At 33.2% G+C, this 15402-nt stretch overlaps 1 protein-coding gene and 1 non-coding gene across 3 annotated transcripts in view; both read left to right on the plus strand.

The window, feature by feature from the left end:
* NAA16 (N-alpha-acetyltransferase 16, NatA auxiliary subunit) overlaps nucleotides 1–15402 on the plus strand; it is a 59979-nt gene that overhangs the window by 13693 nt on the left and 30884 nt on the right. Inside the window, exons 6-10 of one of the 2 annotated variants that reach the window (XM_058276626.1) lie at nucleotides 1675–1828; nucleotides 7320–7439; nucleotides 8272–8298; nucleotides 9638–9733; nucleotides 13984–14090. In XM_058276626.1, the coding sequence (XP_058132609.1) occupies nucleotides 1675–1828; nucleotides 7320–7439; nucleotides 8272–8298; nucleotides 9638–9733; nucleotides 13984–14090 (504 nt within the window). The remainder of the gene's footprint in view (nucleotides 1–1674; nucleotides 1829–7319; nucleotides 7440–8271; nucleotides 8299–9637; nucleotides 9734–13983; nucleotides 14091–15402) is intronic. The other variant, XM_058276627.1, reaches the window with a different exon arrangement.
* LOC111765225 (U6 spliceosomal RNA) lies at nucleotides 3011–3114 on the plus strand. The gene has a single exon (XR_002797624.2). It is a non-coding gene; the product is annotated as a U6 spliceosomal RNA (small nuclear RNA).

A 15402-nucleotide genomic window follows, 5' to 3' on the forward strand; every position in this document is an offset into this window, starting at 1 on the left:
ATATTTTTCACAGATACATGTTTTCATTTCTCAATTAGTTGCATTTGAATGAAATTGCTGGATTGTACAGTAACTGTATGTTGAAATTTTTAAGGAACTGCCAAACTGTTTTCAAAGGCAGTTGCACCATTTTACCTACCAGCAGTGTATGAGGGTTCCAATTTCTATGCATGCTTGCCAACATTTGTTGTTGTCTGTCTTTTAATGACAACCATTTTAGTAGGTATGTAGTGTAGTAGTACCTTAATTTAATTTGCATTTCCCTAGTAGCTAATAATAATGTTGTTGTTTTTTTTCATGTACTTATTAGACATTTGTACTTACTTGTGTTTACTCTTAGGTGAAATGTCTACTCAAATCTTTCCCCATTTTCAAATTCTATTTGTTTTATAAGTAATTTGTGAGAGTTTCTTACCTACTCTGAATACACATTCCTTATCAGATATATGTTTTGCAGAGTTTTCTCCCAGTATATAGCTTGTATTTTCATGTTCTTAATGGTGTACTTTGAAGAGGAAACATTTTTTAATTTTGGTGTTCATTTTATCAGTTTTTTTCTTTAATGGGCTATGATTTTGATATTCTCTCTAAGAAATCTTTGGTCTAAGGTCACAAGGATTTTCTTTCATTTTTCTAATAAACCTTTTATGGTTTTAGTTCTTATATTTAGATCTCTGATACATTTTGGGTTAATTTTTGTATATGGTATGAGTTACATGTCTAGGAACATTTTTTGTATGTGCATATTTAATTGTTGCAGCATCATGTGTTGGAAAAAACTGCCATTTCTCCATTGCTCCTTGACTCCTTTGTTGAATATTAATTGGTAATAAATATAAAGGGTTATTTCTGGCCCTTGTAGTCCATTTATCTGTATGTCTATACTTATGCTGATACCACATTATCTTGGTTACTATAAAGTGAGTTCTGAAATTTGAAATGTATGTCCTCCAGCTTTTTTTTTTTTTTTAAGTTGTTTTGACTATTCTGGGTTCCTTGAATTTCCATATGAGTTTTAGGATCAGCTTGTCACTTTGAACAAAAAAGCTTAATGAGATTTTGATAATAATTGCATCACATCTGTCCAGTGATTTGGGGAGAATTACCATCTTGACAGGATTTTGTCATCTAACCTGTAAATGTGGAACTGAGTGCTTTTTCACTAATTATAACTTTAATTTTCTTGGTAGTGTTTTGTAGTTTTCAGTATATAGATCTTAGTTCTTTGGTTAAACTTATTCCTAAATGTTTTGCTCTTTTTAATGCTATTGTGAATAAAATTCTGTTCTTAATTTCTTTTCCTTCCTAACACATAGAAATACAGTTGATTTTTCATATATTGCTCTTGTATCCTGTGACCTTGCTAAACTCATTTATTAGTATTTGTAGATTCCTTAGGATTTTGATCATTTTTATACTTCTTTTTGGGGGGGATAGGATTTGTTGACCACCTTACTTTACCAAAGCAGAAATCTTGTCCTTATTTGTTTTAAAGGATATAGCAATCTTTTGTGCTGGTAATCAGTCTAACCTTTGCACTTGCTTGTGAGTTGCTTTTTAAAGTCTGTGCAAATATTTTTGGTAAGGCAATTTAATTAAATATCTGTAACTACTTTATTTATAGATAGATAGATACAAATCAGGTAATTCAGTTTTTTAAAAATTTATTTTCAGGTTCCTCCCAACAAATTAGATTATGAATATAGCGAACTGATATTATATCAAAATCAAGTGATGAGAGAGGCAGATCTATTTCAGGAATCCTTGGAACATATAGAAATATATGAGAAACAAATATGTGATAAGCTTTTGGTGGAAGAAATTAAAGGTAAGAAGGCTGTTTTTTGTCTTTAATAGCCTCAATTATAAAACAAAAACAAAATTCCATGTACTTTATTCTGTACTAACATTTAAATAATAGTTTCACTTTATTATTAAGTCGTTATTAATTAATTCTCATAACCCTTTTCAGAGATGCAGGGACTGAGGCACAAAGAGTTTAGGTGACTTCTCCAAAATCATGTAACTAAGATTCATTGCTGGACAGGCTGGGTTTTTTTTTTTTTTTTTTTTTTTTTTTTTTTTAAGGTACTGAGGCCAGGGATTGAAATCAGAGCTTCATATGTGGGAAGCCAGTGCTCAACCACTGAGCCACATTGGCTCGCCTGAGTTGTTGTTTGTTTTTTTTTTTTAAGGAGGAATGGGGAACTGAACCTGGAACTGCCCATGTGGGAAGCAGGTGCTCAACCTGTTTGAGCCATGTCTGTTCCCCAGCTGGGATTTACGTCCAGGTGGTTTGATTTCAAATTCCATTCTCTTAAGCATTATGTTATAATGGCTTCATACCATATATATGTGTGTGTCCATCTGTATAAAATACAGTGAGATTAGTAAATGTTGACACTTGGGCCAGTCATCAAAGCAAGATGAGTTTATTTTTATTTTTGGGTAATTATGAAAATAAAAGCCCTAGAAATATTTTTAACAAGATTCATTAACAAAGAATCAGACATGTTTTTTCACAAAGCTTAATCAGTTATCCATTCCTTATGCAATACTGTATTATTGAACTATTGTAAATAGAATGTCCAACTAAAATAATTTACATAAAACTAAATTTTCATAAAGTTGCAGCAAGTCTAAGACTTACTAAAAATAATAATTAACTTTTATTTTCTCTTCCTGTATATTACAGTATACTAATGGCTCAACATGCATTATTGCATTTAATTTTTTTGCAGCTCTGAGATGGGTACTACTTATTACCTCCATTTTATACTTGAAGAAATTGAGGCTTAGGGTGGTTAAGGACTTGTGCAAAGTACCTGGCCTTTGCAGTAGTAGGTAGTTTCTAAATACATCTTTTGGACTTCAGAACCCATACTCTAACTGCCATACTACCCTTAACTTGTTAATGTGTAGTTTTTATTGAGATTGATAGTAATACCAATATTGACTATAACACTATTTTTTAAGCTATACATAAAATGTGTATAAAGAATTTAATATTGTACTCGCTTCGGCACATATACTAAAAGTGGAACGATACAGAGAAGATTAGCATGGCCCCTGCGCAAGGATGACACGCAAATTCGTGAAGTGTTCCATATTAAAAAACAAAACAAAACATAGCATTAGTGAAATAAAACTATGCCCTGAACAACTTTCAAAAAAAAAAAAAAGGATTTAATATTATGGTTTCTTCCTTGTTTTATTACTTGTAACTGGGCCCCCTCCAAAGTAACTTTTGCTGTGTGATGTACTATTATATTTCCTGTTAATACATAAATCTTAGCTTGCTGTTTTTCTTTCTGTGGACTGTAGCATCAATAGGGAATGCTTTAATTAAAAAATAGATATATGATGAGATCAATTCTAGTTTTTTTTTTTTTAATAAAACAATTCTGCAAGCTGCAACATAGCCACATTCATTCATATAGTGCTGGTGAGGGTAATTTGGGACTATTAATCTTCCTTATAGTGATGTATGTTGCTTATAGAGGCAGGTTATTGGTTTGGCTTTTTGGTTTTTTGTTTTTTTTTTTAAAGTGACCCTTGCACATCCCAAAAGACCTTGGATATTCACAGTTTTACAGCTTTCATAGTCATTAGCATATTAAGATCTTTTTTACATAATAATTTTTTAAAAATCCATGGAGCTACACTAAACAAACATTGAACCCTAAGTTAAACCATAGACTTTAACTAGTAGTACAATTATAAAAATGTGCTATAATCAGTTGTAACAAATATTCCACACCAATGCAAGGTATTGGTGGTGGGATGGCGTATGGGAATCCTGTATTTTATGCATGCTTTTTCTGTAAATCCCCAATTTCTCTAATAAAGGGGGAGATAAAAAGATCTTTTAAAAACTTCAAGAATAAGGTTAAAGATTTTTAAATTATTTTATTAAATGTACTTTATGTTTTGAAGGGTACTTTTTTGTTCTTGTGTTTCAATGATAACTTTTGTGTCGTGGCGGTAGCAGATAAAGGATTTTGAAAATGAGAACTATGTTGTCTGTTACATCTGGAGTTAGCAGGGCAAAAATTCGACTGGTCAGAAAAGAATTGAAGGTGGAATGGGGCATAATTAGTTTTAAGTAGCAAATATTTCTCACTTTGTATGAGACACTCTGTTAGCCACTTTGAATTATTTCATTTGATTATCACAAAACCTGGTAGTTGATATTTTACAAGTACAGTTGACTTTGGAAAGTTGTAACTTGCTTAAGGTCAGATAGCTACTAAGTAGTAGAGCTGGCATTTACACATAGTTTGGCCTTAATCTAGAATTTGAGTAATATATACTATATATACATAATAATAGTATTTAATAACTGCTATAATATGCTGCCTCTTCCAAGGCAATAAAAGTTGAAGTACTGTGAAGACATTTTTTGTCTCAAGTAGATTTTTTGAGGAATGGGAAATCATGGGGACTGAGGTTGAGGTCTATAATTTTTGCAAATCCCTTATCTTAGATATCTGACAGGTCTTGAATCCCTCTTTCCCACTCCCACTTTCAATTCCTGTGGCTTAGGAAAAGCATTTGAACATTGGAGGTAGCCCACACATTAATGTGGTCTCTGGTTTCTTGCTCTAAAGTGTTTTCTGGTGTTACTATTTTACTGTGTTAAATTTCTTCAATTTTAGGGACCTGGAAAGGAAATTGAGAGAGTTGAGTAGAGAATTGTTTAATAGATTAATTGATCAGGAAAGATCCTTTGAAATTTTGTAGTAGGAAGGCAGGGATATCTCATTAGAGTTGTTTACCAATCTAATTTTGCTGTATAGGGAGTCTTTAGTTTTCTTAAAGGATCTCTAAAAATGTGTAAATGCAAAGTGGTTTTTTTTGGTTTGTTTTTTAAATTTATTGAAGTATATCAGTCATACATAAACATACATAAACAATAAGTGTAGAGTAATAGTTGTGAACTTACAAAACAAATATACATAACATCATACAGGGCTCTCAAACCTTACCCTATCACCAATAACTTGAATTGTTGTGAAACATTTTCAACTAATGATTAAAGAGCATCCTCAAAATACTACTACTAACCAAACTATTTCTCCTCTATCACACCCTATTATTTTTTATATCATTTATACATGGATATACACAAACAAGTGTATAGTAAGAGTTGTGAATTTACAAACCAAACATGCATAATGTCATACAGGGGTCCCATGTATTAACCTACCACCATGCATTGTTGTGAAACATTTGTTACAAGTTATGAAAGAATATTGTCCAAATCTTGCTACTAACTATAGTCCTTATATTTGGTATATTCCCCCCCAACCTATTATTTTAAAAATAATTTTTATGACAGAAGTTGTAAACTTACAAAACAATCATGCACATGTGCACAATTCCCATATAGCACCCCTCCATCAGCACACCACATTGTGGTGGAACATTTGTTACAGATGATGAGATAATATCATCAGATTATTACCAGGTCCATAGCATACATTTGGCACACTATTTCCATACTCCCTCATTATCAACACAGTATGTCTTTAGCATAGATGAGTGAATATTACATTACTACTCTTAACCACAGTCCATAGATCAATCCAGTTGTATTTTTCCCTTGCTTCTCCATATTCCCACCACCGTGCAATAGTATCTTAAATATATCATGCCACTCCCTCCTAAAGGTGGGGCTGAAGCCTGGGCTGGGGCTGCAGGCTGATAGAAACCAGTCCCTACAGTCACTGTAATTTTCAGTCAACCCATCTCCCCCTCCTGCTGGGGATGGAGTCAAAATAGCAGCTCCCTGCATTTTTCCAACTTGGACAGTTTCAAACTTAGCTGTTTTTAGAGTTATACTTTAGCCAGTGGAATTTACTAATCAGTTGCTGAAATCAGTGGCCAACCATCTCTTATTCCCCTGTTTTTGGGAAATGGAGCCTTCAGTTCCAGCCACAGAATAGCTCCTGAGGTGGCTTGTGCTGCCCGAGTAGCCCAAATGATCACCAGCCTCTTTGCATGGCCAATGTCCCAGAGAGGCCAGTGCATGTGCTCCTAGCTTCCTCCCCGCCAGGGGTGGGATCGGGGCTTAAGCTAGAGCTGCAGTACGATCTGGATGGAAAGAAGCTGGTTCCCACCAGCACTGTGATTTTCAGTTCGCCCCTCTTCCCCTCATGCCAGGGGTGGAGTTAAAATGGTGGCTTCTGGCCCCTTTCTGACTTGGACAGGTTTAAACTTTAGCTGTTCTTAGGATTATACTTTAGCCCACCAAATTTACTTATCAGTAGCTGAAACTGGTGCCCAACTGTCTCTTCCCGTCCCGTTTTTGGGAAGTGGAACTTCCAATTCCAGCTGCGGAACAGCTCCTGAGTAGGCTTGTGCATCCAGTGGAGGGTGGGCTTGGGCCTGTGGGGTGTGGAGTGCTCTCTTTATGAGTCTTCTCTGCATTTGGGCAGTCTCATGCTTCCATTTTTTTCCGGGATGTTGTAGGGTGCTCTTCTGGTCTCCTGGAGCCCCTAAACAGGTGCTTTAGATAGCTCTGGGTGATTACTAGCAGTTGACTCTAGGAGCTCCTTACTCTGCCGCCATCTTGCTGGTTGTCTCACATGCAAAGATTTTGATGAACAGCTTTATATGCTGCATGTATATTTGTGGTATGGAAGGGAGCAAAAAATGAATGTTAGTATGATGTCTTTCTTTTAATAGGATGCATAAATGAAGGTTCATTTCCAAAGCCAAGCTGTAAATTAATCTGTGCTTTGTTATATAAACTACAATGTACCCGAAGAGAATCACATGAATTTTTGTGTTTCATAAACATCTATTACCCTAGTAATGCTTAAAATTTCTGGGATTGAAAAGGTATTTAGGGGAAGCAGACTTGGCCCAGTGGTTAGGGCATCCGTCTACCACATGGGAGGTCCACGGTTCAAACCCCGGGCCTCCTTGACCTGTGTGGAGCTGGCCCATGCGCAGTGCTGATGTGCGCAACGAGTGCCATGCCATGCAGGGGTGTCCCCCACGTAGGGGAGCCCCACGCGCAAGGAGTGTGCCCCATAAGGAGAGCTGCCCAGAGCGAAAGAAAGTGCAGCCTACCTAAGAATGGTGCTGCCCACATGGAGAGCTGAAACAAGATGATGCAACAAAAAGAAACACAGATTCCCATGCCGCTGACAACAACAGAAGTGGACAGAGAAGAAGACGCAGGAAATAGACACAGAGAACAGACAACCGGGGCGGGGGGAGGGTGTTGGGGGGGGAAATAAATAAATCTTTTTAAAAAAAGGTATTTAATGTTTTACATAAAATGAATTTGACTTTTAACTTTATTTTAGGAGAAATGCTGTTGAAATTGGGAAGATTAGAAGAAGCCAGTGCAATATTCAAAAACTTGATTGATCGGAATGCAGAAAATTGGTGTTATTATGAAAGCTTGGAAAAAGCTCTACAACTTAGTATGTGAAGATTTTTCTTCTCAACTTTGTCTTAGCTGGTATTTGAAGTATAGTGAAATGTGATGCTGTAATACTGCTTGAGGATAGATATTTTAGTATTTAGGAAGTGAGAATGAGTTTGAATATTTAAATTTAAACTGTTAAATCCTTACATATAATCAATCAGATTTTGCTGAGGGTATGTAGTATATAGCATCAGAGTGAAAATTACTCTGCTAATTTCGAACTAGACTAATTTATGTAGAGCAAAATGTTATATAACTTGTTTTAAAATTGGATAATCTCGACCATTTTCAGAAAGCTAGAATATTATTCCACATTTTCCCTAATATTTTCATAATTAAATGTTTAGGGTATCTAATGATGCTGAACTCAGGTATGGTCGTGGATAAGTGTATGGCTAAAATAATTATGAAAGTATGGCTTGAGAATGTTGAAACAGTAGAATTTTTAAATTTAAAAGTTTGGGTAAATAGGTAGCTACCCATATTCATTTATAGTAGTATGAGCTATGAGAAAAATGTATGTGTATTGTAATTACTACTATAAATTAATCAAGATGAATTCCTTAAATGTTTTTAATAAATAATGAAAAACTATTGATTAGATCAATAATCTAGTTGACAATAGGGGAGAAAAATCATATACCAGATGGTCAGAAATGTGAGATAGCTGTCATTTGTCTTTAAACTACTAGTTACTGACGCCGTAATTAATAATAAAGATACTTAATGTTTTAGTCAAATAAATGTAAATGTTCTTTATGTCAAGATCCTTGGTTACTACAGAATGTATCCATCACAAAACTAATTATACTAATTTATCTTTTTAGGTTCCTTAGGACCTTTTCTCCCCCATGGTAAGTTCTGGAGCTCCAACTTGTGATTTCACACAGGGCTTTGAAATGGTTTGGTTTTGTCTTAATGCTAATTTAACTACATATATAAAACTTGCTATATCTGGAGTAGAGAATTTTTTTTGATACTTACAGCTTGTCATTGTTTTAAGATTAGGCATTAAATATGAGGATTGCCTTTTTTTTTTTATGTACAGTAGCCTTCATGTAAATTTTAGTGTAATGGTCTTTACTATTTCATGAAGTCTCTAAATTGTTAACAGAATGGAAAATTATTTTTCATACATCCCAATTTTTAAAATTCCGACCACATTGGAGCTCCAAAACATATTACTGGGGGAGGGAGGAAGAAGTCTGAACAAAATCAGACTTTACCTCTTAAACTTTAGTCTTTATAATCTTGACAAATACTACATTTACTATGGAGATAGCTTGATTCTTTTCATTATGGAGGTTATTCTAATGATAATTACATTTCTGTACTAATTAAAATTCACATAAACTATAGTCTAAAACAGATTTGTATGCTTTTCTTAAAATTCTGCTGTAAATTGTTTTATTTCTTGTATAAAATAATGCATATAATCTCTTTGTAATTATGTAGGATATTACTCTGAAATAACAAACTAGACCCAGATCCTACTCTAAATTATTGTTGAAGAGTAACATACAGTTTATATAGAGATCTTCTGTGTGGTAGTATAAAATTAGGTTGGTCTTGGAAAGAAGATACAACTTCATGTTAGAACTAAATTTTATATCATATTTGGGAGAAATGATTTCCACTTTAAACAGTGCGACCCCAGTGGGTTCTTTATAATGGAGTTTGGAGTTCCATTGAAGCTTTTAAATATCAAAGTTATTGTGGAAATTTAATTCATCTTTTAAAATATAAAATGTTTGCATTTATGATCCTAAAACTGTTGCTGTTTTAAGCCTAACCAATAGGAGTTACAGAGTTTTATCGGGATATATATGTAAGCTTCATGGGTTTAGAGTATTTATGTAAGATATGTTAGAAAAGATCTTTTTTGTTTTTGTTTTTCATGGTTTGTGTGCCAAGGAATATTAGAGAAGCACACTGTGTCTAGTTGGATGTAGAGTCTGTTGGGATGAAAGTAGTTTTGGATTTCTCTAGAGATTGGGTTTTTAAAAATGTGATTTTACTAATTACAGTATTTTGCCACCACAGAGATTTTAATGTTGTTCCTACCATAATTGTGAGCACCTTTAATATGGATGATGCAGTTTATTTATAACTTTTAATTTTTAAGTTTATTAGCACTTTTTAATAGGTAAAAGTTTTGATGTTGTGTTTCTTACACCTATTTATTGATAATAGGTACATTAGAAGAAAGACTACAAATTTATGAAGAAATTAGTAAGCAACATCCCAGAGCATTTTCACCCAGAAGATTACCTCTGAATCTTGTCCCAGGTAATATTGGGATATTTTTTGTAAAACTAATAATTATCTGTAGAAATTACTCAGCACCATCTACATTTTAAAAATGTTTGTTTCTAATACAGCGTATACATCTATACCAATCTTAGGGTTGGGAGTAATCACTTACAAATTTTATTATGCACATGTTAATGAGAGTTTTATGCTTCATTGTTTAGCTATATGTTGGTCTTAAGCATCAGATATAAACTTTATAAAATAATTTTTTGTGTGATTATAAATAGTACAAAGGTAAATTATATTCCTTAGAATTAATGGTAAATTATTTATGGGGAATTGTGATTTAAGTGGTAGAAGGTTTTTGTTTTTTTTTAAATTTAATTTAATTTTTATTAAAAATTTTTTTGTAGAGGTACTGGGTATTGAAACCAGGACCTCGGGCATACGAAGCAGGTGCTCAACCACTGTCCTACACCTGCTCCCCATAAGTGGTAGAAGTTTTGAAGTTTCATACATTATTTTAGAGCATAAATTCTAGAGGTGAGCTGTTTTTGCCAACTATACATCTAAGGTGGAGCCATCACCATGCCCTTTGAAGGCCTCTCAGAGTTAACCACTTTCCTCAAGTTTGCCTTTTTTTATGCCATTGCTTTTCTTTACAGAGTTCTGTGCATTTTGTATACCTAAAAACAAAGAAAAAAATTGCTCTTTGCTTTATGTAAATTGGAGTACTATGGTTTGTATTTTGTTATTTACTTTTGTATTCTTTTATTTACTTTTATCATAACAGTATATGCATCACCTTGATCCAAGTTGTTGTATGTATCTGAACTCATTCACTTTTTGGCTGTATAGAATGTGGAGAGTATATTAGCTTTTCAGACAGTTAACATCATTGTTGATGATTTTATTTTGCATTTTTGGTAAAGCCTTATTTTAAATTATAATTGTATGGATTATGAATTATCTGTTGGAACACCAGGTATTTCTTTGATATGTCTGGCCTAAATAATCTAATAACTTAAAATTTCTATTCCAAGGAAAGATTGTACATTTTCTAATGAATTCTCATTTACAGTAGAAATATTTGTTTAAGTATGTGTGTTATTCTTTTATCAGAAAATTTATGGAAATTAAAAACTTTTAGTTGACTCACCTTAAAAATATATGAAATACCTTTTAGAAATGTATTGGATTAGATAGTAGATGTAAATTCATTTAAAAGATCCATTTTCGACTAGAGCATTTCATTTCTGCAGATGATGAGTATTACTCTTCTGATCCTCTCTTTTTTGTATTGGCTTTGTGAACTGCTGAGAACAGAGTTCCCTAATGTTTTCCAGGAAACACTAAGTCTGAATGATATTAAGTGGGGAGGGTGCTGGTGTGCTCTTCAGTTAAGTAAGGTGGAGAAACTTTGGGTTAAACACAGCCACCAGATTTCTTTGCTGCAGGATTTCTCTGTGCTTTTCATATGCATATACATTAGGAAATTCCATGATGGGGATATACTGTGCAGGGAGGAGCATTTCCCTAGTAAAAGTTTTTTTATGGAAGATGCTTAGGCTCACATTTCTACAACCTTTTTTTTTTAAAAAAGAGCTTTATTTAATATAATTCATTTACCATAAAATCCAGCCTTTTAAAATGTACAATTCATTGTTTTTTAGTATATTCATAGAGTTGTGCTACTATCACCACTATCTGATTCCAGAAAATTTTCACCATACCCAAAGGAAATCCCGTACCCATTGGTAGTCACTCCCTATTTTGTACCCCTGGCACCAGGCAACCACTAATCTATTTTCTGTATCTATCGATACGCCTATTCTGGACATTCATAATCGATCTAAAGTCTTGTCTTATGTTTCATAGTGTGGGTCAGTGGTATTCTTTAGTCTAGAGGTTTAAAATGCACTTATGTGCCTCTTGGGAAAGGAAGAGATCTCATTTTTAGTGTTAAGATTATAAACAAGACTTTTGTTTTTCCTTTTTGGAACGTGGAGTATCAAATATATGCTGCCTAGATTTATTTCCATAGACAACAAAGTTTCCTAAAGCTCTTAGTATGTTGTAGGAAGTACTTTTTTACTGAAAGGTAACCTGGAACCACCTATTCATGGTAAAGTGCAATTCAGGTTAAAATGGAACCCCGTGGACCCTCTGGATCCATTTTGTCTTTGAGATGTTAAAAGAATCTGTTTTCAAGATAAGTCTCACTTGAGGAACTCTGATGTTATGGGCTTCAGCGTCAACAGTACTCTGAGGTTCTAAAATGACATGTATTCATACAGCTCCAGTGAACATTTTACCTAAATACTTAATAATAAATTGTGCTTGTGCAAAAGCTGAACACTATGAAATTTTTTTACCTGTCTAGAAATATTCTTATATGCAATAAAAAAGGCATCTCAGTACTATCAAAACAATAAAATATTTTTCAAGAAAATGAGATGGAATTTGAGAACGCAAGGTAAAAGTTTTTAATAAGATTTTCCATTGTTTAGATTAAAAAGCTTAATTCCTTCAGAGCAGTGATACAGCAGAAGTCCTGGGGAAACACCCTAACTATTAAGTGTAATATAGGGATAAAGTTACTTACCAAAATAATTTGTTTAATTCATCCTGTTTTATTATTTTCTGGCCAGGAGTAGAATGAGGTAAGGAGATAATCCAGAGTGAGAGTGTGAAACAGAATTCTAGTCAAATTTTGTTCCATTATTTAGAATAGGTTTCCAGTGAATTATAAACAGTCTGATTTGGCTGTTAATGTTAATTACTTTAACAGTGGTTTTGGGGACCTTAAATTTGTTGTGAATCTACCCTATACATCTAGAGAAGAATTAAGCATAGCCTCTATGTAATTATATAACCTATTTTGTGAGAAGTAATGCTAAACACACACATAATGGTCGACAGTCTTTTTTCTACCTAAAATAAAGACCATAGGAATATTAAAGTATTATTTAAAAAACAAAACAAACCAAAGAAAACTAGGAAGAAGGAAGATAATTTGTTTTCGTGAAAGGGTTTTCCTTAAACCTAAAGAAAAAAATTGTAAAATGGATTTTAAATAGTAATTTTGGGATATGCTGTATGACTAAGCACTTGAGTTACTGTGTGTGGACTTTTTGTTTAGGTAATATATTCATACAGTTCCAAATTAAAAGCTTATAAAAGGGTTAGTAAAGAGTCTTCCTCCTCCATGGCCACCAAATTCACTTCTGTAGCAAAAACCATTATTAAAAGTTGATAGTGTATTCTTCCAGGAATATGTTGTGTATATAAGAAACAAAAATGTTTGTGTGTGGGGTGTGCATATAGCTTTCCTTTCTCTCGCTCCCCATCAAAGTAGGAGCATAGGTTACTATGTACCTTTTCATTTCACTCTGTATCTGCATACAGATGAGTACTGTATCAGCATATAAAGAGCTTCCTCATTCTTTTTCACAGCTGCACACTCAAAATAACGGTTTAATGGGAGAAGAGGCTTCCAGCATTATGGAAAATTGAGAGTTGAGTGTATGGTCTTTTAAATCAAATCTGCTAGTACAATCTGAGTAGACTGACTCTTCTGAGTAATGGCATCTTACTGTCTGCCGCAATATTTTTAGTTTTCCTCTCTGCTCTCTGATACGGTTTATGATTTTTAAGGAAATTATGATACATATGGAGATGTTAAGTTCTGTGTGGGGAGGATTTAATTTAAAAACCTGTTTTAATAACTGCTGTATCCTTAGTACCTAGAACAGTGCCTGGCACATAAGAGGTGCTCAGTACATGATTGTGAAATGAATGTTTATTAGTTAATTCGGGAAAGCATTTGTAAATACTGCTTTAGTATTTTAGAAGATATTTTAGTTAAATGCTGGAAAATAGTTCTGACTGTAGTAGTAGATTCTTTTCACAGTCTGCAGAGTGCTTTGGGTTATAGATAGTAGGACTGAGTCTGTCCTAGTCATTGAAAATTGTGAACAGTACTTGGTATGGTGGCTATATTCAGAATAGACAGCAGGTTACTTTTACTCTCTACTTAATGCTGCACAATCATTTTGTTTACCTGTCTTGAATTATCCCTTGGAGATAGTTTGAACCTAGAATTAGGGGAAAATATGGTTGCCAGCTTTTTGTGGTAACAAATAAGAAATATTGCTCTTTTTTTTTTTTGGTTAAAAATTGGATGGGGGAATAATTATTTCTGAGGGAGTTTCATATTTATCAAATCATTTTATAAGAATTGTCTGCATCAATTGGAATATAACAAAGTACACTTTTGTTTCCAGGTGAAAAATTTAGAGAACTAATGGATAAGTTCCTGAGGGTTAACTTCAGTAAAGGCTGCCCACCCTTGTTTACTACTTTGAAATCTTTATATTACAATACAGAAAAGGTAAAATTTGGTATTTATTCAGTTTTGCTGCTATAGTCTTTTTACTAACCTAATTATTATAGAAAGATTTCCGTGTAAATAATATGCTATGATTTAATCATTTCCTCTATTCTGATAATGTTGTTCACCTTATTTTTAGTCTAATAATAGATGAACTGAAAGTTATGTATATAGTATATGTTATATCAAAGGAAATGCCAATCTGAAATATATAGGAGAGTAAAGGATTTATATAAACACTAAGATTGTAAGTTTTATTTGTTTTTATGGGTATACTTCTCAAGTGGAATTTAAAATTTGACATTTTAATTTTGATATCACTAGAAGTTTATATTTAATGATTCCATGGACTGGTTATTACTTTGTAGTATGGTTATGGATTTTTCAGTTATGCATGCTTTTAAAGGATGCATGAAAATTGAATTAGTAAAATAATAAAATGCCATTTGGTCAATAGAGTATTAATTATTAGCTTTAATGGCTATATTTTAATAAAAATTTTTTACTAATTCTTGAATAAAGAGAATATACTTTTATGTTTTTTTAAAATTAGAAAATGGACATTTAACTCATGAGCTTAAATAATAGGAAGATCATTAAACATTAATAGAAAACTATGCTCTTATTTCCACGTATTGCTTCTTATTTACTATGATCCAAACTCTTGCATTGTTTTCTGTGGTCAGAACTTCTGAAAATTAACTAGTGGTTAAGGAAATGGATAAGGAACAAATTTTTTTAGAAATGCCAAAAGAATTTTAATTAATCTTCTATCACTTTATATTTATTTGGCTTTACTTATATTAATTTGTTAATTAGCAATTATTATAAATAATACTGAATATAAGGTCAATGATAGGTATAAATGATTGACACTTTCCTCCCTGGCAGCAGGTTTCATAAACAACTAAAATAAACTGACATTGTCTAGCAAAAGTGTCATGTATCTTTTTTGACTGTAGTCTGCTTTCTATGACTATAATGGCTTTGCTGTCAGTTTTTTTGAGAAGTAGTGAATGGTTTATATGAAAATGTGTAGCATTGTCTACCAATAACTTTTTTAAAAGATTTATTTTATTTATTACCTCCCCCCCTTTTTGTTTGTGCTCACTGTCTGCTTTCTTTGTCCGTTTGTTGTGTGCTCTCTGTGTCTGCTTATTTTCTCTTTAGGAGGCACCAGGCACTGAACCTGGGACCTTCTATGTGGGAGAGAGGTACTCAATCATTTGAGCCACCTCAGCTCCTTGTTTGTTGTGTCTCATTGTCTTTCCTCTTTTTGTATCTCTTTGTTGCATCATCGTGTTGCATTAGC

Source organism: Dasypus novemcinctus, chromosome 15 (assembly GCF_030445035.2).
Source record: "Dasypus novemcinctus isolate mDasNov1 chromosome 15, mDasNov1.1.hap2, whole genome shotgun sequence".
Taxonomy (NCBI): domain Eukaryota; kingdom Metazoa; phylum Chordata; class Mammalia; order Cingulata; family Dasypodidae; genus Dasypus; species Dasypus novemcinctus.